This window comes from Doryrhamphus excisus, chromosome 3 (genome assembly GCF_030265055.1).
Source record: "Doryrhamphus excisus isolate RoL2022-K1 chromosome 3, RoL_Dexc_1.0, whole genome shotgun sequence".
Taxonomy (NCBI): Eukaryota; Metazoa; Chordata; class Actinopteri; order Syngnathiformes; family Syngnathidae; genus Doryrhamphus; species Doryrhamphus excisus.
Window position 1 is genome coordinate 12,118,391 of NC_080468.1, and position 25,898 is coordinate 12,144,288.

Here is a 25,898-nt window from a genome sequence, read left to right on the forward strand (position 1 = left end):
ATCAACACGGTGCTAAAGATGCCTCAGGGAAGACACATCGCATGAGGTGTTTAGGACCATCGGATAAAAAAAATGGAATAGTTACGACAACAGTCCAGTAGTCTTTCACTGGGCACGTTTCCAGACTTGCTGGAAGGGTTTGCGTGGAATCAAATTAGAACCAAAATAACACTTGCGTGCTATTGTTTTCGATTAACATCTGCTAGCAACACCTTGTTAGCTTTGATTTGTCAGAAATAAAATTACATGTGGCGAAACTTTCACAATAAAGACTTTTTAAGGCCTTTTTAAGCTAAAGTCGAATGCTAAACACACACTATTTGACAACTACAGCTGTCCCTTGATTAATAAATGTTAGCTTAGCAAGCATCTTAATCCGGTTCAAAACCTTTAACATAGAAAGTGTAACTTGCAGTACTATTGTGGTACACAAGTAACCTACCTACTGCACCATTGTGGGCATATAAATATATACAATATACATGCAATACCCATGCTAAAAAAAATAATAATAATATTTTACCGCCACAAGGCATGCTGGGTAACTTGTGGTAGGTACTCTTTTGCCATGTTTTGTTGCATTTTTGCTAGATTGCAAAATATGTTTAGAAGTATATTGTATATTGAAGTATATTGCTGTTGCAGCTGGACTACCCAGCATGCCTTGTGGCCATTTGGAATTAAGTGATGTTATGTTATGTATAGCACTTAGTTGTAGATTTGTGTGATGCGTTTACTTGCAGTGGATGTGTTGTGTTTTTCCAAAAGGAGTAGGAAGAAGCAAAGCTTATAAATCCTACCCCTCCATCTGGTACTTTTGCAATCAGTAACTGTTACATTTGTTCACTTCCTGCTTTCCTAATAAGGTTTAAGGTTGTTTTTTTTGTTTGTTTTTTTAGTCTCATACCGAAGTGCATACAATGACATAATGGGTACCATAGTAAGTGTCAATATAGTGATATGTATAGCACATCATGACTGGTTCAAGACTCTTCATCCTTGTATTTAGCAAACATCAACAGCTTGTATTGTTTCTTGAATTGGCTCATCGTTGTGCATTGTTTGAGGGTCTTACTCAATCCATTCCATAGTTTGATTCCACATACTGAAACGCTATGGCTTTTTAACGTAGTCCTAGTATATAAGTTTTTAAATTTAGTTCTTCCCTGAGATCATATTTCTAAGTATTGGATGACATTTTTAGGTAATTGGTTATTTTTAGCCTTATGCATTTTTTTAGCTATTTGAAGATGAACTATATCAGCAAGTTTAAGTATTTGTCATTTAGAAATAAGGAGTTAGTATGTTCTCTGTAGGCGGCATTATGAATTATCCTTACTGGCCTTTTTTACAGTACATTTAGCAAGTGAAGATTGCTTTTATAGTTATTACTGCATATTTCTACACAATAAGTAAGATATGGTAGAACCAGCTGTGAGTTCTATGAGTATTTATAATTATTTATAATAATTAAAGGTAATTATAGACCTGATATTTCATGTCTACATCAATATGTCTTTGGTAGTGAATGAGTTAACTTGGAATCCTATGTCACGGAAATTCACGTCGTACTAGGTCTCCCCAACTTACAGGTCTGGCTTTTCTGTGCCCAAACAGAAGGCCTAAATATCCACATAAAATTTTCACCTCAGCGACAGTGGACAGTGGAATGGACTAGTCCACACAGAACCCAGCAAAGTGGATCATTCCAGTGAATGTTTGTCTGGTTTGACCTATTAAATGAATTGTATCAGGCAAGTTCAACCTCAGTCCTGCAAAGGTGGGATACATTTTAACACTGATCCTACCTACCAAATTCAGGGGTTGACTTCCACCTCGCATTTTTGTGCTTTTCACACTGACCAGTGACACAGGAAAAGGGCACAGCATTCCCAGCATTAATCAGCAGCATGTGAAAGGGGCTCGAGCCTCTACAAGAGAAGTAAAAGGCAAAAAAAAAAGAGTACAATCATCTCTTGTTTGTCGTCCCCGTTAACTCATTCGCTACCAAAGATGTATTCATATTTGTCTTTTATGTTAGTTTTTTTGCGAGAGAGGCACAAAGAGGTGATGACACAATTCCATCATGTTTGGTGCAGCTTTGAATGAGTTAATTGGTTTCCGAGTGATGTAAGATTCCTTATTTATTAATGAAATATGATTACGACTTTCTAAATTAATTCATTCATTCATTTTCTACCGCTTATCCTCACAAGAGTTGCGGGGGGTGCTGGAGCCTATCCCAACTGTCAGACAAAACTGTGACATGTCCGACATGATAGAGTGAAAGGAAGTTCTCCTGAAGACAGCTGGGCTAGGCTCCAGCAAAGCCCCCTACCCTCGTGAGGATAAGCGGTAGAAAATGAATTAATGAATAATACGAGTATAAAGGTGACTATAGGGGTGTTATTTTATGTCTACAAGGCTCTAGTGAAGGTGCATTTATCCATCTGTTTTCTATGCCGCTTATCCTCAATAGTGTTGTGGGTATGCTGGAGCCTATCCCAGCTGACTTCCGGCGAGAGCCGGGGTACACCCTGGACTGGTGGCCAACCAATCACAGGGCACATATAGACAAACAACCATTCACACTCACATTCATACCTATGGACAATTTGGCGTCGCTAATTAACCTAGCATGTTTTTGGAATGTGGGAGGAAACCGGAGTACCCGGAGAAAACCCACACGCAAACTCCATACAGAGATGGCCGAGGGTGGGATTGAACCGTGGTCTCCTTGCTGTGAGGTCTACGCGCTAACCACTCTGTCGCCGTGCACCCTGACTTTCTTAATACTGTACGTTTTTTTAACATCATTAGAGCCCTCTCAACATGGAATAACACCCCTATAGTCAACCTTACGCTGATATTAACCAATATAGTGGACATAATAACAAAAATAAGACATCAGACAGACACAACTAAGTGTTGCCAGGTCTGCTTAGTCGCTTAGTTGTTTTGGGCTGGTTTTCAGAGAGCTAGCCGCTTGTTTCTCTCACCAGACCTGGCAACACTGACACACAAACCGTGTGAATTGTGATTAGATTTGTTTTTTTAATGAATATATTTTGAAAAGCTTTGATATCGTGAAGCGCAAAGTGGTGAGGGGCGACGGTACAGAAACACTCCACCTGGGTGAGAATATTTTGCTCCAACGGGACTACACAGGTTGTCAGTTTTGGTGCTTTAATGTTTCAGGCTTTTCTTTTGACACCTGTGTGACAAGTGAGCCCTAAAAATGTGTGTGTGATGTACGTCTGCCTCGTTGTCATTTTTCCCTGACTCGAACCCCTCTTTTGCTGCTATAGCGGCAGATTTCAACTAACTTAGTCATCCATATGGAGGAAGTCATATTCTGGCTAGCGGCTGCACGGCGGTCGAATGGTTAGCGCACAGGTCACTCAGCTAGGAGACCCAAGTTCGATTCCACCCTCTGCCATCTCTGTGTGGAGTTTGCATGTTCTCCTTGTGGGTTTTCTCCGGGTACTCCGGTTTCCTCCCACATTCCAAAAACATGCTAGGTTAATTAGCGACTCCAAATTGTCCATAGGTATGAATGTGAGTGTGAATGGTTGTTTGTCTATATGTGCCCTGTGATTGGCTGGCCACCAGTCCAGGGTGTACTGCGCCTCTTGTACGAAGACAGCGGGGATAGGCTCCAGCACCCCCTAGAAAATGAATGAATGAATGAAGATTGTAATATAACGCGGAAAAGCTAACATTTTAGGAGCATAGAGTTCATTCATTCATTCATTTTCTACCGCTTTTCCTCACGCTTTTCCTCGCGGGCGGTGCTGGAGCCTATCCCAGCTGTCTTCAGGCGAGAGGCGGGGTACACCCTGGACTAGTCGCCAGCCAATCACAGGGCACATATAGACAAACAACCATTCACACTCACATTCATACCTATGGACAATTTGGAGTCGCTAATTAACCTAGCATGTTTTTGGAATGTGGGAGGAAACCGGAGTACCCGGAGAAAACCCACACATGCACGGGGAGAACATGCAAACTCCACACAGAGATGGACGAGGGTGGAATTGAACCCTGGTCTCCTAGCTGTGAGGTCTGCGCGCTAACCACTCGCTCACCGTGCCGCCCTAGCATAGAGTTGAAACAAAAAAAAAATCTTTTATAATCATTTTTTTATTTATATATAAACATATTATAATATATAAATATATTATTAAAATATATTATTTATATAATATATTTTTATATTTTTATAATACATTTTTTTATAATAATTTAAGGTTGTAATATTATGAGAAAAAACATAACAAAATAAAGTGTTCATTTTTATATTATGGAAATATATATGACTTTTTAGAATATCTGACAAAATATGAAAGTAGCCCTTGCATCCTTTCATTTTTCACTGAAAAATTTTGAGCGCCAACGATGTAAAGCACCGGTTAAAAGGATAATGGAGTATCCATTCAAAGGGCGGGCTCTCGGTGCCCGGCTGGGTTAGCCACTCCAAAGTCAATGCACAGCTCCGAGGCTCCGAGGCTCCTACGCCGACAAATCTGCACATCCAAGCAACTGTGTGGCTACGCCTATTTAGCTTCCCCAGCTGTAGTTGTTCAACCCGAAGCAATGGGGCATTGCTCTCCAGCAGAAAGCAAATGAGGGTGCTCCAAACATCCAAACCGAGTTTTTTTTTTCCTCCTCCGCCCCCTCTCGTTTCGCTCTCATCTGACTCAGAGACCCTCCATCTTGTCAGAATGAGGTGAGCTAATGGGCCGTGGTTGAACAGTTGCCGCCTCTGAAGGCCAAAGAGAGGACGAGCCAAGAAAAAGCAAAGGTGCATCTCCTCTTTAGCGCTCAGAGGATGCATTGCAGCAAGCGACACAAAAGCTTGATTACGGCACGGTGCCTTTTGCGGAGCGGTTGTCCTCATTTCTCAGCTTCCATTGTATTCAGATTTTATACACGTTTGTTGTCCTAAAAAGAAAGCACGGTTATTTTCTCTCTGCTGCCATCATCCCTTCGTTTTCATCCGCTGTGACCCTACTTAGTCCACACTGGAATATCCCAACATTTGGACGCATTGCCATGAAATTTGGAACAAATGAGTAGACAAAGCGCCCCTCAGTATGAACAGTAATCACTTTGCTTGACTTTTCCCCCAGCATAGCCATCTCATCAGAGTGCTAATTAGTCCTTGTTAATGAAGCAGAAGTGTTTTCATGCTGTTTAATGCTGTTTGTGAAGGTGACATATTAAACATGCTTCATCGTTCTATTTCAAGTTTAAGTGTACTCAAAAAATATTTTGAACGATAAGAGTCCCATAGTGTTGTGTTTCCCAAGGCACATATTTTTGTTGTATGAATGGTAACAGCCATTTTCCAAAAGACAACCCCTTCAGTAGCAGCCATTTTAGACAATTTGGATAGATTTTTCATGGCACACTGAATATTCTGTGTAAACATGGAACCCACTAAAAGAAACATGAGACTCCCGTTTTTCATTCATTCATTCATTTTCTACTGATTATCCTCACGAGGGTCACAGGGGGTGCTGGAGCCTATCCCAGCTGTCTTCAGGCAAGAAGCGGGGTACACCCTGGACTGGTCGCCAGCCAATCAAAGGGCACATATTGACAAACAACCATTCACACTCACATTCATACCTATGGACAATTTGGAGTCGCCAATTAACCTAGTATGCACGGGGAGAACATGCAAACTCCACACAGAGATGGCCATGGGTGGACTTGAACCCAGGTCTCCTAGCTGTGAGGTCTGGGCGCTAACCACTCCATCACCGCCTTACTTCCGTTTTTCATCAGAAAAAAAAAAGTTTGTCGATATCTTTTTCCGTTCCTTAGTCATCAGCAGTACAACATAAGTAAGTTTCAGGAAAATATCAGTTCCCAACTACAAAACAAAATGAGAAAACCAGCATTTTGTGAAAAAATACGTGTCAAGCCTAACTTTCACTTTTGTTTTTGTGTTTGTGACAGCTTAAATATCTAAACTACACAACATAAACAACAAAAATTGTGTTCTTTTCAAATATAACACCATGAATTATTTACAGTTTTCACATTTACAACTAAACTGTAAACTAAACTAAAGTCCTTCGTGCGACACAGCAAGATACCTTTTCATTTCCTGGTTGCTGCGAAACATGTACTGTATTTCTATGGACAAGACTGAACAAATAAGATTCGACTATGAAAATCTTTAATCGAACATAGCCCCTGTTTTACAGTATGTATGTAAAAGGTATATAACTATAAAAATTTGTTTTGTTTTAACATTTTTGGCTTTCTGGAACGGATTGATTGGATTTACATTATTTCTTATGGGAAAAATTTATTTGGTTAGAGATCGTCTCAGTTATTGTCTGACCTTCTGGAATGTATTCATGACGCTAACCAAGGTTTTACTGTAAACTGTAAAAACATTGAAAATTTGTTGTGTGTTTTTGAGACTTGTGGTGTAACCGTGTTCATTCATTCATTCATTTTCTACCGCTTTTCCTCACGAGGGTCTCAGGGGGTGCTGGAGCCTATCCCAGCTGTCTTTGGGCGAGAGGCGGGGTACACCCTGGACTGGTGACCAGCCAATCACAGGGCACATATAGACAAACAACCATTCACACTCACATTCATGCCTATGGACAATTTGGAGTCGCCAATTAGTTAGCAAAAAACTACAGAGTCACGTGCTGATGACATCATAGACCGACAACCGAGCTGACTTCTGGTTCACGTTTCCACGTATTAGCAAGCTAATAGGCTGCTAACAAAGCTGTTTTGTGATCAAATGCATTAAGAGCACAATAAGACTCACACAGTGTACTAATAAGACAACAACATCTAATCGGAAAAAGTACGCGAACCGATATAAAATTTTAGATGGAAACCAAAAAATACACTAACTGGGGCGTACGCTAACCAAATTTGCATGGGAAATATCAACTGACTATACAATATAATTCTTGAGTTTACGAGTAAATCACTTTATTCTAACTTCATTGCGATGCCGTAATCAGATACGGCAACAGCATTAAAATAGTATAAAAACTGCGTAAACTATATCGGAATCTATCCCGTTTCTGTCAACTGGGAATTACGGGCATTTCCCCTTGTGGGACTACTGAAGGCATACCTTGTTGATCAAGCCACAGGTTTATTTTCCAGGATTTTTGTAGCAGTTTATACTATGTAGTCGTAGTTAGCATAGTATGACCATGACGCCATGCTGTTAAACCATCACTGGCACTTTGTCCATTTACACTCTTCCTTCACCTTTGACGCAATCCGTCACTTTTAACACAATATCAGCTCACCAAGCGTTGTCAGCGGTCATTTCACTCGTCATCGCCTGAGTCACCACATTTCTCTGACTTTTCATTTCCGCCTGCCGCGATGTTGTTTCCAATCTCTCATCGACATTTGCATCTTTCCGCCTGCCAGACTGCGTGTAACATGATTAACCCCCGTTGGCGTGTGTTAACAAACTGCAAATTTCCTCACCAATCTACCAGACCAAGTCAGGAATCAAATTAGCCCAACAAAGACAAATTAACCTTATGTCTGATTTCAAGGGCTTGTAAGACCACATGAGTCTACCTCGTTGTTGAGTGTTAAATCGTGCAACTGTAGGACAAAAAGAACGTATGTCTTGGATATAGAACCCAAAAGTGGGCATGGTTTTACACAATGTTACACAACAGGCCTCCATTAGAAAGGATATGCTTGGCTTAGTTGTGACAGTGGTGTCCCCCTCAGTCGGCCAGGGGGGCTTTTTGTAACAACGATGACCAACGCAAGGTGCCAAAGACGGTCTGTTGAACAAACGTACAAACGTTCCACCACCGGCCCTGGGCCATGCTAAGCCTTGGCCAGGGAGAGATAATGGCGGACAGGAGGGCCTTGCCACTCATACACAAGCTGGAGAGCACAGACGGTGCCTCGCACCGTGGGGCATGGAAGCATAATTGTCCATATCCATAGATAGGTAGTTCGACCCTCTCCTGTCACATGATGCACTGAGGCTTGGCACGCAGTATGAGACTGATTGAGACTGATATTTGATGTATTTCTTTGAATAGTAATTACTACTTATTGTTCTCAAACAGACATTAAAACATTAACCACACAGATATCACACTGATGTAGGCTGCATCTGTGCTTCAGAAGGCAGCGGATGCGCCTGGAGGGACCCAGCAGAGGTGGATAAACCTGCTTTTCATTCAGGTTTTCAGTTAATAATGTAATGGTAATGGTTTTATTTCATTTGAACATGCATCAGATGACAATTGAATGCGTCACATAATCAGTTCACAGTTCCACATGTCCAAAAGGAGTAGGAAGAAACAAAGCTTATTAAATCCTACCCCTCCATCTGGTACTTTTACAATCAGTAACTGTTACATTTGTTCACTTTTGTTCCATTTGTTCACTTCCTGCGTATGTTTTTTATTTATTTATTTATTTTTGTCACATACCGAAGTACGAGGTGATATGACCATCCAATGACATAATGGGTACCATAGTAAGTGTCAATATAGTGATATGTATAGCACATCATGACTGGTTCAAGACTCTTCAAGATGTTCTGGTAAAACAAGCATATTGGCTTTGTTTGGCTTAAAATAAGATAAAAAATGAATGTTTTCTCACAAGAAAAATATCGATATTGGCATTGGCTGATAATTTCAGTTGGCTGATTATCAGTATCGGCAGCATAAAACCCTAATTGGAAGATCCCTAATCATTATTACTCTTGTAGCCTATCCCTCGACAAGCTATAACTCAACTTTGGAACCCTGACGCCACTTTTTGTGCTCCACACGGAACACATTTACTGTGACACACAGTCTTAAATGGCTTATTTTTTTGAATGTTGGATGCATGGGTGCTCTAATGTTAAAAATCGGATTTAGAAGGTTGTCAACAGGTTTTCCAATGCTCAAAGTATGAAAATATTCCATTTGTAAGTAAGTCAGTTAACCACGATAAATGTGAGGATGTGTGTCGTGGCAACTATGATTTAGACGACGGTCCATAACTTTATCCTCAGACACATCAATGACTGACAAATTTTTTTTAAAGAATTTTAAAAATTAGGCAAAAAAATAAAAAATGTAAAATAAAAAAAAAAACAAAAAAAACTTATTTAGGAACTATATTAGGAAAGCAGGAAGTGAACAAATGTCATTATGTGCTATACATATCACTATATTGACAGTTACTATGGTACCCATTATGTCATTGGATGGTCATATCACCTCGTACTTCGGTACGTGATAAAAAAAATTGTAAAAATCAAAAAACTATATTATGAAAAGCAGGAAGTGAACAAATGTAACAGTTACTGATTGTAAAAGTACCAGATGGAAGGGATTTAATAAGCTTTGCTTCTTCCTACTCCTTTTGGACATGTGGAACTGTGAACTGACTATGTGATGCATTCAATTGTAATCTGATGTTCAAATGAAATAAAACCATTACCATGTTGAACCACAAGGGTTGCCAGGTTCTCTTCACAGCATGTCTGTTTTCGTTCAATAGTCAGGTTCCGTCGCAGGCGGGGGAATAAACATCTCCAGAGGTGGTTTTATGAAATGCAGGCCGACCGATACAAAGACAAGCGGTAGTTTGACGGAGGCACGGAAAGAAATGAAACCGACATCCCCGCCCCCCTTGACACTTCAGAGAGGTGGTACTCAAAAGGGCATAATGATAAATAAAGGATGGCTTTTGTCGAGAGCTTTTGACATCTTGTAACAGTCGAGAGTAGCTGGAGGAAGGAGTAATGCTCGTTAACTCTGACCCAAATCATGCAGGCAGTGGGAGCCGTTTAAACACAGCACACGGTGGTGACCTAGATAGCATTGCTTTTAAAAAAAGCAGATGTACATCACATTACATCGCTTTCCTTAAATACGATAATGTGTCTAGCTCTCTCGCTGATAAGGTCTTTTATGGCATGGAAAATATTTCACCCATCAGTTAAACTTAAAGTAAGATTGGCCCGTTTTCCTCGACTTGTCCTGTCTGGTGATCGCACATCGCACATGGTACAAATGCAGGAGGACAACCAGTGCTCACGAGACGAGACGGCGAATGAGCTGTTCGAGGAAATGAAAGGAGAAGACAGGAAGTGGCTGCCATTTATGTATTTGCGCATAAACAAAGCCGTGCATATGTTCACTGAGCAAGGCGGAGAGGAACAAATAAACAGTGAGAACACCGCATGATATTTGCAGTGACATTTCAAGAAATGCTGATTTTTATCATTAAGGGAACGGGATGTTCAATCTCTCTTTCTTTCTTGGCTTCTCAAAAAAAAAATCACATTTTAGTTTGTTACCTTTTTTTACGTTCAAAGTCCCGACCAACTCAGGATGGAAATGACATAGGTGCTGTCTGTTAACCGTTAGCATCGTTCATCACACAGGAAGTGGCCAAATAAAGAGTAAGAAAAAAATGTCAGTATTGACATCACCGTTATTTTTTAATTCTTTTAATTTCCAAGCGCCTTACTAAAAACTCAAGGACACTGCACATGATATAGACAAAAGAGCCCTTTTTTGTACTAAAATTGCATATATCACGTTGGAATATGGATGGCGACGTGCTGACGACCCTGAAACTGTTGATAATAGGCGAAAGCGGAGTGGGGATTTGTTGGTTAAATATTAAAATATTATTGTTGGTTAAATATTTTAAATATTAAAAAAATATATTAAATATTAAATAATTAAAATATCAGTTACATTCATTTTTTACTAATCAAACACTAATGTAAATACACATACAAAGGAACCTCGTTTAGCGTACGCCTCGGTTAGCGTACGCTAACCGATTAGCGTCGGTTAGCATGGTTTTTTTTTTTTAGAATAAAGTGAGTCTTTGTCGAAACAGCTGCTGAGCAAAACAAACTATTATCAACAGTTTCAGAGTCGTCAGAGTGTTGATAATAGGCGAAAGTGGAGTGGGGAAGTCCAGGTTTGTTGTGTCTTTATCTAGCTAGCGAGGCTGCTAGCTTAGCATGTTAAGTCTGTTAAGACTCTTGAGTAAAGTTTTATTAGCGCTGTTTTGCTCAGCAGCTGTTTCGCTAACCCTTATATTTTTTTAGCATACACCTCTGTTAGCGTGTATTGTGTATATTTGGGCATGTATCATCAGAAGAAAGTGAGTTTTTGTCAAAACAGCGCTAATAAAACTTTACTCAAGAGTGTTAAGAGACTTAACATGCTAAGCTAGCAGGCTCGCTAGCTAGCTCAAGATACAACAAACGTGGACTTCCCCACTCCACTTATTACCAATTATCAACACTTTCAGAGTCTGACGACTCTGAAGACTCTGAAACTGTTGATAATAGTTTGTTTTGCTCAGCAGCTGTTTCAACAAACACAAAAAAAAACATGCTAACCGACGTGTACGCTAATCGAGGAGCATGCTAACCGAAATTCCTTTGTCTGTGTATTTACATTAGTGTTTGATTGGTAAAAATGATTGTACGCATTTAGCTGATATTTTAATGAGTTCTTTTTAGCAGAACAGTACAGTACAGTGCAGCATAATTTCAATTTATGCTTTTATGTTAATCTATTCACTGTTATGGGTACGCTTCTGGTAATGAACAATCGCAGAACAGCAAATTTTTGGTCAAATTAAAAAAATATATATTTCCAAAATTAGGCCACTCACTGTAAGTCGGAAATCATTTGTAAATTCATAATAATAGGGGTACAATTTTTATGTTTCGTTATGCAGGCCACACGGTGGACTAGTGGTTAGCATGATGGCCACACAATCAGGATATCTGGGTTTGAATCTCCGTAAAATAGATGTTCATAGGTATGAATGTGAGCGTGAAAGATTGTTTGTTTATACTGTATGTGCCCTGTGATTGGCTGACCAGTTCTGGGTGAATGAATAAATATCTTTATGCTTGCATTTCATCATGTTCCTTGAACGCACCATATTTGGGTGATTCAGTAATTAACCCAATCTCAAATCTTGCAATTAATATGTTAACTAATATATTATATATACGGTATATTATTGCAAAGTGTTAGTCGTAACTACTGCAGGAAAGCAGTATGGATTATGTAGACTCAGCTTAGAGAAATGCTTTCTCTATCATGCGACTCTTTACCTGGTTAAAGGCTTTACACCGTGACGCTTATTCCATCTGTTCATCGATTATCTTACATTATCTGGTGTCTTCTTTCTCATTGGGAGTGACCAGGATAGATAGGATCAGGAACAAGTACATCAGAGGGACATTACATGTTAGAAGCCTTGGAGATAAAGTCAGAGAGGCCAGACTGAGATGGTTGGGACATGTCCAGAGGAGAGATAGTGAATATTTTATGGATGTAGTGAAGGAAGGACATGAAGGTAGTTGGAGTGAGAGAGACAGGAGACAGGTTTGGATGGAGGAGATTGATTTGCTGTGGCGACCCCTGAAGGGAAAAGCCGAAATAGAACAAAGAAGATAATTCTGGACTCTTCTGCAGAATTACTGCAGTCTCACCTAAGATGATGCTTCAAATTCCAGGTTTTGAGGTGTAGTTTTCTGGATAATATCATTGGAATATTTTCCGAGTTCAATTGTGGAGGAAGAATCACATGTTTGATGTACAGCAGGGGTCTCAAACACGCGGCCCGCGGGCCAAATGTGGCCCGCAGGACACTAGTTTGAGGCCCCCGCCTTGATATGTTTAATGTTAGTGCGGCCTGCACAAGTTTGATATGGATGCTGTATGGTATCATGTACTCAGAAAAAAAAATTACGTTTGATTACGGTTAAATAACTGTTAATAGTTATCCTCCCTATCCGTGTGGAAGTGGTAAGTTTTTGGCTATTTAAGTTTAAAGGAAATAACTTGAAGGCTACCGTTTAGGTCGCTAGCTCTCTAGTTTGCGAGTTAGCATATGTCTCAAGACCCTGCAGTTGCGCAATATGTTGTAAATAAAAAGAGTATAAATGTGACTAGGTTAAAGGTTAAATAACTGTTAATAGTTATCCTCCCTATCCGTGTGGAAGTGGTAAGTTTTTGGCTATTTAAGTTTAAAGGAAATAACTTGAAGGCTACCGTTTAGGTCGCTAGCTCTCTAGTTTGCGAGTTAGCATGTGTCTCAAGATCCTGCAGTTGCGCAATATGTTGTAAATAAAAAGAGTATAGATGTGACTATAGTCGTGTTTGAATAATAATGCTTTGTTCATTTTAATCTGAAAAAAATAATTTGTCTACCCACCAACTATATGTGGTTTCTTAAGTTTTTATTATTTGCCGTTTTATTATTTTATTATATTTATTTATTTATTACTGATTGATTGATTTTATTTATTCTTGATTTGATTATTTATTTTTCATCTTATTTTGTGTAGAAAAATAAAAAGTAAGATATTTGAGAACAGTGGAATGTTTTATCAGAGCTTTTCTTGTAGAAAATTGGAACCATAGCGAAGTTTTTAAAATTTTTTTGTTTTTAATAAATGCAGGTTTTTTTGTTTTTTTTTTTGAAAACCTGATGCGGCCTAGTCTCACCCAGACCGGAGCTCCAGTGGCCCGCCAAGTAAATTGAGTTTGAGACCCCTGATGTACAGCATGACTCCTCGAGGCCGGGGTAGGCTAAAAGGCGGCCTTCTCCAACAAGACCATGCCAACAGAAGCAGTGCCAGCTTGGCTCTGCGCCATTGTTAGCAGTGGATGATTCAAGGGCATTAAAGCACAACGTGTGGGGGGGGGCTCCAATTTGGAGTCAAACCTTGCCAGGATTCCCACCAAAATGTCCTTTACATGCACAGAAGTCATGCAGTATGATTTTTTTTACGTTTTTACTCACTCGCCCCAGCACTCGGAGATCTTCCATTAAAGATTGATGATCCAGAAGCGATAATATAACATCTTTGTTGATTTGTTAAATCAATGGCTGCCATTTGTCATGTTAAATTAATGTAATAATGAGCGATCTATTTAATTTTTAAGCACCTCCAGCATTAACATTAACAATCATCTCCTCTCCTCATTGTCTTGCAGGGTTGAAAGCCAACGACTGTGAGAGTCCGTCGGACCGCATCTGATGGTGGTCTCTCTTCCACAAGAGAATAATATCCACTCCTGACCTACTGTGAAGAACAATCTTTGATTCAATCAATGCTGCTGCCTCCCTTGGGGGGGAATTATTCCTGAGCAATAGGTGAACGCTGAGAAAAGAGCACCAGTGGACCATGTGATACTTGACCTTCAAGGAGACGTACTCCAAGAAGATGTCAAATCAGATCTGAAGCTTCTCTCGAGAGGATCACCTAGCTCATCAAGCTCTTCATGTGTTGTTTGCTGATAAGCGCACACCATGGCCAAGTGAAGAGGGCTATTTACCGATGCTGGGTCTTCATTTGCGGAGGAGTAGCAGACATCACAGTATGAATGTGAAGTTGATTTTGCTCACGGTGAAGCGCTTGTGAGTTTGGGGGTTGACGTTGGATTAAATTGTGTGCGCCTGCAAACCCCATGGTGGACTTGCTGTGAGCCGGGACGAGGGACTCAGCAGTGGAGGATGTCAGCAGAGGCCGAGCTCCAGCCGGGTGTCAAAACCAGCCAGCGAAGGGAGTCCAGGAGGATAAAAGGTAATGGTAATGGTAGTGGTTTTATATTTATCCGATTACAATTGAATGCATCACATAATCAGTTCACAGTTCCACATGTCCAAAAGGAGTAGGAAGAAGCAAAGCTTATTAAATCCTACCCCTCCATCTGATACTTTTACAATCAGTAACTGTTATATTTGTTCACTTCCTGCTTTCCTAATATAGTTTAAGGTTTTTTTTTGTTTTTTTTTTTAATTTTGTAATTTTTTGTAATTTTGTATTTGGGCAGGCAGCACGGCAGTCGAGTGGTTAGCGCGCAGACCTCACAGCTAGTAGACCAGGGTTCAATTCCACCCTCGTTTTTAAAAAAATTTTTTTTTTTTTTTTTTTTTTTTTTGTCAATATAGTTTTTTTGTCAATATAGTGATTGTTTCTTGAATTCGGTCATTGTTGTGTATTGTTTGAGGGTCTTACTCAATCCTTTCCATAGTTTGATTCCACATACTGAAATGCTATGGCTTTTTAACGTAGTCCTAGCATATAAGTGTTTCAAATTTAGTTCTTCCCTGAGATCATATTACATAATACATAATGCATAATACACCTGCACTCACCATCTTTTGTACAGTGGAACCACAGTTAATTGTTTTTTTTTTTTTGTTTATCAAAATTACTTGAAAACTCCAAAATGTTGCTTTGGTTTGCATACTTTTTTCGGTTAGCACACAATATGGCGCACGGTTTGTCATGTTAGTGATACACTACGCATTTTTATCATGGCAACAAGAACAGGGAGTCGAACCACAGTTAATTGTTTTTTTTTTTGTTTATCGAAATTACTTGAAAACTCCAAAATGTTGCTTTGGTTTGCATACTTTTTTCGGTTAGCACACAATATGGCGCACAGTTTGTCATGTTAGTGATACACTACGCATTTTTATCATGGAAACAAGAACAGGGAGTCAACTGCATCTATTCTTGTCTATAACTAACACAATTCCGCCACAAAAAGTTTACACAAATCATGGTTTTGTAGTTTTCCAATTTGAGGTTTACATGCATGAAACAATTCTACATGCATATAAATGATGAATGAAAGTGATAAGTGAACATTTAAGGTCACTTTTAGCGTCACTGAACACATTCCAAAGGACACAATGTGGCAGCGAGAGCAACGCAGACACCACTTTCTTGTTTTGCTATGAGTTATTTCTCGACTTTTGTACAGTGTTTTTTTGTTTATTGAAATTACTTGAAAACTCCAAAATGTTGCTTTGTTTTGCATACTTTTTCCGGTTTGCACACAATATGGCGCACGGTTTGTCATGTTAGTTATACACTATGCATTTTTATCATGGAAACAAGAACAGGGAGTCAACTGCATTTATTCTTGTCTATAACTAACACAATTACGCCACAAAAAGTTTAACTAAATCACGGTTTTGCAGTTTTCCAATTAGAGGTTTACATGCATGAAACAATTCTACATTGAGCAACGCAGACACCACCTTCTTGTTTTGCTATGAGTTATTTCTCGACTTTTGTAGCGTTTTTGAAAAATGCTGGTACATACAACGTTCTTTGGCTCAATTTTGGATTATTTTGCAGCCATGATAGAAAGAAAAGCAAAAAAATTGAGGTGAGAAACACTACTAAATTAAAGAAATAACTCCTGGCAAAACAGGAAGATGGTGTATGTTTTGATCTCACTGCCACATTGTGTCTTTGTCAACAATCACGTTTTCAGTGAAGGGAAACGTAACCTTAAATGGTCCATTGTATTAATTTCAAGTAGTTTTCTGCATGTAAAACTATAATTGGAAAACTCGAAAAGCATTTTTAGTGTTATGATTTTTTGATTTACATTATTTCTTATGGGAAAAATTGATTAGATTAGCTTGTGTTTTGGCTCGAATTCGACCGTATGGAACACTAACCAAGGTGCTACTGTATTAATAGGCTATATTATTAGTAGGGGCGTACAAGACACAATAAAACAAGATATTTATGGTGAAAATCACACTATGGTGCTTGGCGGAGGTCAGTGCTTTTCTAGTTTAAAAAAATAATTCGAAAATGTAGGTAGAAATACGCGGCATCAGAATGGATGACAGATGAAATTGTGTGTTTACGATACTGAATAGAAACGTCCATTTTCTCTCCTTCACAAAGAAATGGATTTCCGACAAAAAGCAAACCTGACAAGAGTTTACGTTCTCCTCTTTTGGCAGACAGTGAAAATCAATCTAAAAAGCCGTGTTCCAAAAGTGCTAAATAATTTTGGACGACACGGCGAGTGGCTTCACTCTGTCATGCTCGCCGAGAGGCTCCCTGTCTCATCCCGGGGATCCAGATGTAGTAACAGCTATTCCGTGTAGCCTCGGGGTTTTGGTAGCGGCAAAGATTTAGGTGTCACGGACAGGGTAATTCACATCCTGTCGCTTTGATGAACGGTATAAGTGATGTAATAGGACGAGGCGTTTGCCCGAACAGTTTTTTTTTTCTCTGAGATTGAAATGGGAATGAACTGGCTGAGAGGAAGAGGGGGGAAAAAAAAAAAGGAGGAAAGGTGAAAAAGGACCGTGATTCAGGGGGACGGGGAAGTGAGCAATAAAGAGGAGTCGCTCTCATTTGCTTCCTGCTCTTCACTTCAGACGCTCTTCTTTTTTACGTATTTCTGCAGCCGTGAATAAAACCACTTCAGTCAGTTCAGTAAATTCAGATCCTGCAGCCCCAGCTGTAACAAGGCCGCCGGGTCGAGTCCGCTGTGGCTGTTTCACTGGCTCGGTTGGACCGCTTGGATAAATGGCCGCGCTGGAGGAGAAGCCCATCGATTTAAGCTGAGTATGGAGAGAGAGGGGGGCTATTACGTGGCTCAGAAGAGGGGACTATTTGCCCCTGACTTTACCGTGTTAATCACATGTGCTGCGGGGAGCGGTGTCACAATATCGCTAAGATGCTATTTAGATCCATATAAATGGAAAAATGGGACAACATGAATGGATGCACTGCTGGCGGCAGGTGAAGGACGCTATCAGGGATACCAGGATGATGACATGTATTTACACCAACCTTGCTATGATGCCTGGTGTGTTTTTGTAATCACCGCTGTCCAAACAAAACAACGGAAAAGACACTTCCGTGGAAATATTCTTTCACTTCGCCTGCTCTGAAATGATTTAAACATTGATGTTGCAACTGTGTTCCGCTGGTTTATAATTTACAGTGACCGTATTTTCACTACCCAAAACCAACCTTATCATCATCATCGTTATATATCGTAAAATGCTATTTGCCAGAGCTAACTTTACATGTAACTCAACATAAAATAATACCTTTTTCATTCAGTGATGCAAAATAATATTTTTAAATATAATAAAATATAAAATATAATAATAAATATAATAAAAAATTATATTAAATATAAATAATATTTTTAAATATTATTTTAAATATTTATATATTTTGTTAAATATTTTTTGGAATTGGACTGAATATTTAAAATATAATAATAAATATAAATATAATGAAAATAAATATTATATATAAATAATATTTTTAAATATTATTTTACATATTAATATATATTTGTAATATTTTTTGGAATTGGACTGAAAATGAAAATTTAAAAAAATAAATAAATATTAAAATATAGATAAATAAAAAAAAATAATTCTAAAAAAAATATTAATTAAATAAAGAAATAGTTAGGCTATAAAGATTTTTTTAATATATCAAGAAAATCCAGCAAGAAAATACAAAAATAGCTCTCACGAGTGTCATGTTTGATAATGGTTGATAATTGTGTGACAAATTATTAAATTATTATAAATTATCATCATTTTTTTAGACCATTTTCTCATTAACTCATTCAACTCATTAACTAATTTTTCCACATCTGTCCTTCTTCATACCAGCATTTTTGGCGCACAAACTATAGTGTTTTGAGGCTATATGGTCACTATGGTACAGTATATACCAAAAGAAAGATTAGACTTTCACCTTTCATTTAAAAAAAAACTAGCTTTTTCATAATTATCAGTAGAACATTCACATTTTGGAACTGAACTGTGTGTGTGCACGATGCTTTAAAATTTCCCTTCAATCTGTAACCTCCTCACAGATGCTTTTCACTTCCTGGTTTCTGCGGCGCATGCGCTTGCAATGGAAAAGATGCAGGCCGAGCTCTTATAAATTGGACTTCTGCCATCTTGTGACCGTATCTATAGCTTAAAACGGCACCAAACATGCTTTTTTTCTATTGTGGAGTTACATCATCACTTGTTTGTGCCTCTCGTGCCAAAAAAAACGTGAAAGAATTATAAATACATCTTCGTAAGTGAGCAGTCGGGTTGAAAAAAAATAAAAAATAGGTCTTGTAATTCACGTTTGAACCATTAGATGACTTGAGAATTAGCGTTAGACATTAGTGTGAGACATTAGCTCGACATATGTATGTTTTTTCAATGTAGTCTGTGAGCGTGCACCATTTTGCACTATTTTGTTTACATTTGCCGACCAAACGCCTCAGCAAACGTTACCTGTTGGAACAAAGGCTCAGCAGCCCGAGTACATCCATTGGTAGATTTTTCTTTTTTCATGAGCTCAATTTGTTCATTCTGTTTCTCTCTCATAAAAGCTTTTCAGTGTAGTGATATAAATACTCAAGCCATTACTATATTTATATTTAGTTTGGAAAAACAATGAAAACATGCACGTGAACGTAAACAGCACATGCCCGAGGACAACTGGACGTTTGATGACCCTGTTATAATCTCTACATTATTTGCACAGGATTACCTCATGTAAAATGTGCCAACAGATGCGCTCATATTCCAGCAGGTTAAGCTTAGCAAAGTTTAGCATTTCTCACATTTAACACATTTTCTTTTCTTTTGATTAAACATTTAGATTTAGATTAAACATGTAGCTTTACCATTTAAAGCTGTACTTCAAATGTGAACAAAATGAATGAAATGCATGCGTTATTAATGCGTCTTCTTCCGCATCAGCAGAAGGGACTTAAGAAAATTGGGTTAATTATTGCTATCCGCTAGTCAGCCTTCCGAGTCTAAAAGTGACACACTGACATGTCATTTCATGAAATTCTACTGTATTGGGAGAAATATTTATGCTCATGACGTAAAGTTTACAGCCCCAGGCGGGGCCAGCGTTGTAAGTCAGATTATTATTATTTTTTTAATATCTAGTTCATTAAGTTCATTCATGCATCCTTGACCTCTTGAATTTATTCCGTCGTTAATTTGCATGTAACGATTTACACACAAAGGTGGCCGAGGAACTCATGCAGTCACAAAATCATAGATAACTTCAAATTCCCTAGAAGGGGACATCCCCATAAATAATAGTTTTCTCCCAGCCAGCTAAGATGAAAACAAGATAAAACTTGACATGAATCAAATGGTTTTTGGTGGGGGAAAAAAAAGCATTTTTCTCAACACTTGTGCTTAGCTCACTTAATGTTTTTTTTCAGTTTGGTAATAATTTAAACCTCTAAAAAGCTTGTGAATCCGATATTCCAATTAGAAAAACTACTTTTTTAAACTGCATTCGGATTAGGAGGTTAGGGTTACATAGTGATTGCAAGGTAAGTACTAGGACAGGGGTGGGCAAACTATGGCACGGGGGCCACATGTGGCCCACCAATGGCTTGAATCCGGCCCGCCAGTTGTTTTCTAAGTATTTAAACTTTTAACATATAAACTGGCAACATGACTTGCATGTCGGATGTCTTATTTAGTAAAAAAAACAACAACAAAACTGTATAATTAAATGACATAGTTTGATGTGGTCTGATGAGAAAAGGGACATGAGAACATACAGCTGATAGTATAACACTTTTACAGATAAAATTAGACAAATAATTAATAAATTATAAGCATAAAAAGTGTGTGTTTGTGTGTGTTAAATATATGTTCTGGCCCCCCGGACATTTTTGTTAACTCAATGCGGCCCACGAGTCAAAATATTTGCCCACCCCTGTACTAGGAGTACAACGTACAGTTATTTGGCAATGGTAATGGTAATGGTTTTATTTCATTTGAACATGCATCAGATTACAATTGAATGCATCACATAATCAGTTCACAGTTCCACATGTCCAAAAGGAGTAGGAAGAAGCAAAGCTTATTAAATCCTACCCCTCCATCTGGTACTTTTACAATCAGTAACTGTTACATTTGTTCACTTCCTGCTTTCCATAATACAGTTTAAGGGATTTTTGGGTTTTTTTGTAATTTTTTGTAATTTTATATTTGGGCTGGCGGCACAGCGGTCGAGTGGTTAGCACGCAGAACTCACATCTAGGAGACCAGGGTTCAATTCCACCCTCGGCCATCTCTATGTGGAGTTTGCAAGTTCGCCGCTTATCCTCACAAGGGTTGTGGGGGGTGCTGGAACCTATCCCAGCTGTCTTCAGGCGAGAGTTGGGGTACACCCTGGACTGGTGGCCAGCCAATCACAGGGCACATATAGACAAACAACCATTCACACTCACATTCATACCTATGGACAATTTGGAGTCGCCAATTAAACTAGCATTTTTTTGGAATGTGGGAGGAAACCGGAGTACCCGGAGAAAACCCACGCATGCACGGGGAGAACATACAAACTCCACACAGAGATGGCCGAGAGTGGAATTGAACTCGAGTCTCCTAGCTGTGAGTCCTGCACGCTAACCACTCGAACCGCCATGCAGCCATTAATAGTGTTATTTGTAAATTATTTTAATTGCAAAACAAACCTTTTTTAATGTATTTTTTCACCAAAAGCTGTTTTTCTCTCCTTTTTTTTTTAGTTGGGAACTGATATTTTCCTGAAAATTACCTATGTTCTACTGCTGGTTCCTAAGGACTGTAAAGGGTAGAAACAAACTTTCTTTTGGTAGGTTCCATGTTTATATAGCTGTAGAACACAATATTCCTTCGGTCAAAATCGTCTAAAATGGCCGGTACTGAAAAACAAAAATTTTATGAGTTAATTGGAGACTCTCTAGTGTCCATAGGTATGAATGTGAGTGTGAATGGTGTGTCTATGTATATGTGCCTTGTGATTGGCTGAGGACCAATCCAGAGTGTACCTGTCGCCCAAAATCAGCTGGGATAGACTCCAGCGTACCCCAGCCACCCTAAGTGAGGACAAGCGACATACAAAATGAATGAATGAAAATCAAACCGAATGAAATCAAACCGCTAAAGTCGAAACTAAGTTTTGAAGTAATTCCCGGGACACTCTACAGGTCATTCCGGATATGACCGTTTGGAAAAAGTCAAACCTGATTTAAGTAAATCTTGCCATCATAAAGACAAAGTACTTCTCCACCCCGTTGACAGAAATGCTTTACTTTGTCTCCAAGGCAACTGCTGCTCTCTCCACTTGGAAACGCATCACACCAGATGTATGTCAGTAGCAGTTCTGAACCGGGTCGTCAAATGGGTTTGGGGGTGCACAGGCGGAGACGTTTAACAGTAGATGGATTCATGACATTGAAAAGATAATCGACTCATAATTATGCCCACCTTTTTCAATTACACTAAATCAAAGAATGATAACGACAGCAGGGAAAATCTTTAGGAGGGGGGGGGACCATTGTGGTATTTACCATATTGATAATGTGCACAACAACCCCCATTAACTGTGTAACTGTGTACAATCCATCATTTTAACCCCGAGTCTGGTGATTGCGGTCAGTTTTTCAGCAGAGGAAGTACGTCTGTGTGTTTGCTCAGGCTTATGAAAGTTATTTTGTACGCACTGGGGGAGGCAGATGGCAGGGACAGATTTGCCTTACTCAAACATCATCCATTAGCTGTTTTTTACTGCTGCTTAAATTGCATTTGAGGTCAGAAAGGACACATAAAGACCGCTGTAATTGTTTAAAAAAAAAAAAAAAAATGTCCTAGGCATAGACTTCATTTATTCAACATAGCAGGACACAATAGGCTTGGTGGTGCTAATTAAAAACAGCTAAAGGGGATGGCGTTATTCTAAGGCAAGGAGACAAGCAGACGCGGGTACATGCTCACAGGAGGTCAAAGGGTAAGCTTCCTCGATGCCCGGTTCCCCAACAAAAAGTTTATCGTTGCCAAGTCCTTATATCTGGAGGGACACTTCTGACGCTCCATCTGCTGCCATCTGTCCCCTTTACTGTCCCCATTCTAGTGATCGGAGACAAGCCCCCGAAACAGTACGGAGGCAAACTGTGATTGTTCTATCCGTGCTCCTGCTCCACAGCCGGTCGGGCTATATTTGCAGCATTTGGTGGTACAGCTTTCAATATCCAGCTGGCGTCCCTTTTTAACGTTGTAGTGTTTTATTTGGTACTGTTAGAAAAAAGGGGCAGCTGTGTCAAAGGTCTCTGTTGTGTTCAAACCCCATTCACAACCACCAAGACTCCATTTGGACACACTTGGTGTTGGAATAAAATGTAGATGAAAATGAAAAATAGCGTTAGTTATCACCCTTATATCCATTTGCTTAGACCAGGGGTCTCAAACACTAGGACACTAGTTTGAGGCCCCCGCCTTGATATGTTCATGTTAAAGGTTAAATAACTGTTAATAGTTATCCTCCCTATCCGTGTGGAAGTGGTAAGTTTTTGGCTATTTAAGTTTAAAGGAAATAACTTGAAGGCTACCATTTAGGTCGCTAGCGCTCTAGTTTTGCGAGTTAGCATGTGTCTCAAGACCCTGCAGTTGCGCAATATGTTGTAAATAAAAAGAGTATAAATGTGACTAGGTTAAAGGTTAAATAACTGTTTATAGTTATCCTCCCTATCCGTGTAGAAGTGGTAAGTTTTTGGCTATTTAAGTTTAAAGGAAATAACTTGAAGGCTACCGTTTAGGTCGCTAGCTCTTTAGTTTTGCGAGTTAGCATGTGTCTCAAGACCATGCGGTTGCGCAATATGTTGTAAATAAGAGTATAAATGTGACTAGGTTAAAGGTTAAAAGTTAAATAACTGTTAATAGTTATCCTCACTATCCGTGTGGAAGTGGTAAGTTTTTGGCTATTTAAGTTTAAAGGAAATAACTTGAAGGCTACCGTTTAGGTCGCTAGCTCTCTAGTTTTGCGAGTTAGCATGTGTCTCAAGACCATGCAGTTGCGCAATATGTTGTAAATAAAAAGAGTATGAATGTGACTAGGTTAAAGGTTAAATAACTGTTAATAGTTATCCTCCCTATCCGTGTGGAAGTGGTAAGTTTTTGGCTATTTAAGTTTAAAGGAAATAACTTGAAGGCTACCGTTTAGGTCGCTAGCTCTCTAGTTTGCGAGTTAGCATGTGTCTCAAGACCCTGCAGTTGCGCAATATGTTGTAAATAAAAAGAGTATAAATGTGACTATAGTCGTGTTTTGTCATGTCTACAGGGCTCTAATAATGCTTTGTTCATTTTAATCTGAAAAAAATAATTTGTCTACCCACCAACTATATGTGGTTTCTTAAGTTTTTATTATTTGCCGTTTTATTATTATATTTATTTATTTATTACTGATTGATTGATTTTCTTTATTCATAATTTGTTTATTTATTTTTCATCTTATTTTGTGTAGAAAAATAAAAAGTAAGATATTTGAGAACAGTGGAATGTTTTATCAGAGCTTTTCTTGTAGAAAATAGGAACCAAAGCGAAGTTTTTTTTAAATTTTTTAGTTTTTAATAAATGCGTTTTTTTTTGGAAAACCTGATGCGGCCCAGTCTCACCCAGAACCCGAGCTCCAGTGGCCCCCATGTAAATTGAGTTTGAGACCCCTGGTTTAGACAATAGAACGTTTTTGAATGTGCTGAAGAAGAAATGTTCCCGTGACCCTGACCAGAGACCCCCAGCGACCCCCCCCCCCCCCCCCCCCCCCAGGTCCTGGAGGTGCCTGGATGCACTAACAGCAACCCTGCAGATGTTCATGTTAATCCTGCAAAAATGTGTAAAACAATAAAAGTAATTACTCTCACATATACACACACACACACACACACATAGACAAACAAATAGAGCTTGTGCAACTGCCTTCTCCCCCCCCCTTAGAGTTGCACGACCACATAGTAGAGACTAGGAATCGACCAATATGTTTTTTTTTTGGGGGGCCGATGCCGATACCGATTTTTTTCCATCACCCTCAGCCAATGTCCGATTTTGCTTGGGCCGATATTTGTGGCCGATACTGCTTTTGCTCCCTCAATTTACATGAAAAAATGACCATGATAACAAATATTATCACATACTACAGTATTAATTGTCCCTGTACCCGAGAAACCGCCCATGAATGATACGGGAAAAGGCCGAAATGATACTGTGTCAAAGCCCTGCATACTCAGAGTTTCACTCTCCTCGCTGCGAGTAACTTTGAATATTGTTGTCTGTCTCTTCTGTATTTCTGTATTTAACTCTTTTTACAAGTGTCACAGGAGTTTGAACCTGACACTTGAACGCGGACTAACAGTAGACAATACTCTAGGCAAGCCTCTGTCAGGCACATTATGAACATCAGGCTCATGGGCCAGAAATGTTATGAGGACCATTCAACCTTGGGTAATTGTAAATCCAAAAAAAAAAAGGCCAGAGGAATATGTGTCGCCACACCTCTCTCTCACTCACACACACACACACACACACACACACTCCTTCCTCGCAGTGTGTAACGACATGAAACAGCAAGCCTCGCAGCCCTTTAGTCTTCAAATACAGCACACTCGCTTCTCTTCCATCTGAATCCAGAGCACGTCGTCGCACCACGAGTTATGCCACTGTGTCAAGACTCTCATTCAGTATGCAAGCCCTACTTTTTTTTTTTTTTCGGGGGTAGTGAGGGGGGGAGGATCTCTGCATAAAGCTCTAAATCTCTCCTGAAGTGTTATTAAGGGAAATTGCACGCTGTATGTAAAGAAACAAATGGCACATAACATCTGGTTAAAGCTCATCTGAGAGAACTGTACGGAATCAGACTTGATGGTGTTTAAAATGCAACTGGAGCAGCATGCATTTTACATCACATTACCGAGTGTATGAGTCAGTAAAATCGGGATAGAATGCTTAATACTGTATGAATAGACTGCGGGGTTCTTGTGTAAAATATCGTTTGATTCAGAAGCAGCATTGGAGTAACTTGTAGTATATATATATATATGTCATGTATTTTAAGTGTTCTTGTTATACCTGGTTACCACGTTCCGAGTCTCTGGCTTCCAAAGTACATGGTATCTGGTATGAAAGACTCATCATCCTTTTGGCAGGGAAACAAGTCTAAATTAGGCGCAGATTTGACATTCACTTGCTTAGAGACTTTAATGACTTTAGCATCATGAAGACCTCCCCCAACG

At 39.2% G+C, this 25,898-nt stretch overlaps 1 protein-coding gene across 5 annotated transcripts in view; it reads left to right on the plus strand.

Moving 5' to 3' along the window:
* The window catches only part of dab1b (DAB adaptor protein 1b), a 94,555-nt gene that overhangs the window by 44,266 nt on the left and 24,391 nt on the right, over window positions 1-25,898 (plus strand). For all 5 annotated transcript variants that reach the window (XM_058066403.1, XM_058066405.1, XM_058066406.1 and 2 more), the window contains one exon: window positions 14,019-14,608. In XM_058066403.1, the coding sequence (XP_057922386.1) occupies window positions 14,539-14,608 (70 nt within the window). In that variant the 5' untranslated portion in view covers window positions 14,019-14,538. The remainder of the gene's footprint in view (window positions 1-14,018; window positions 14,609-25,898) is intronic.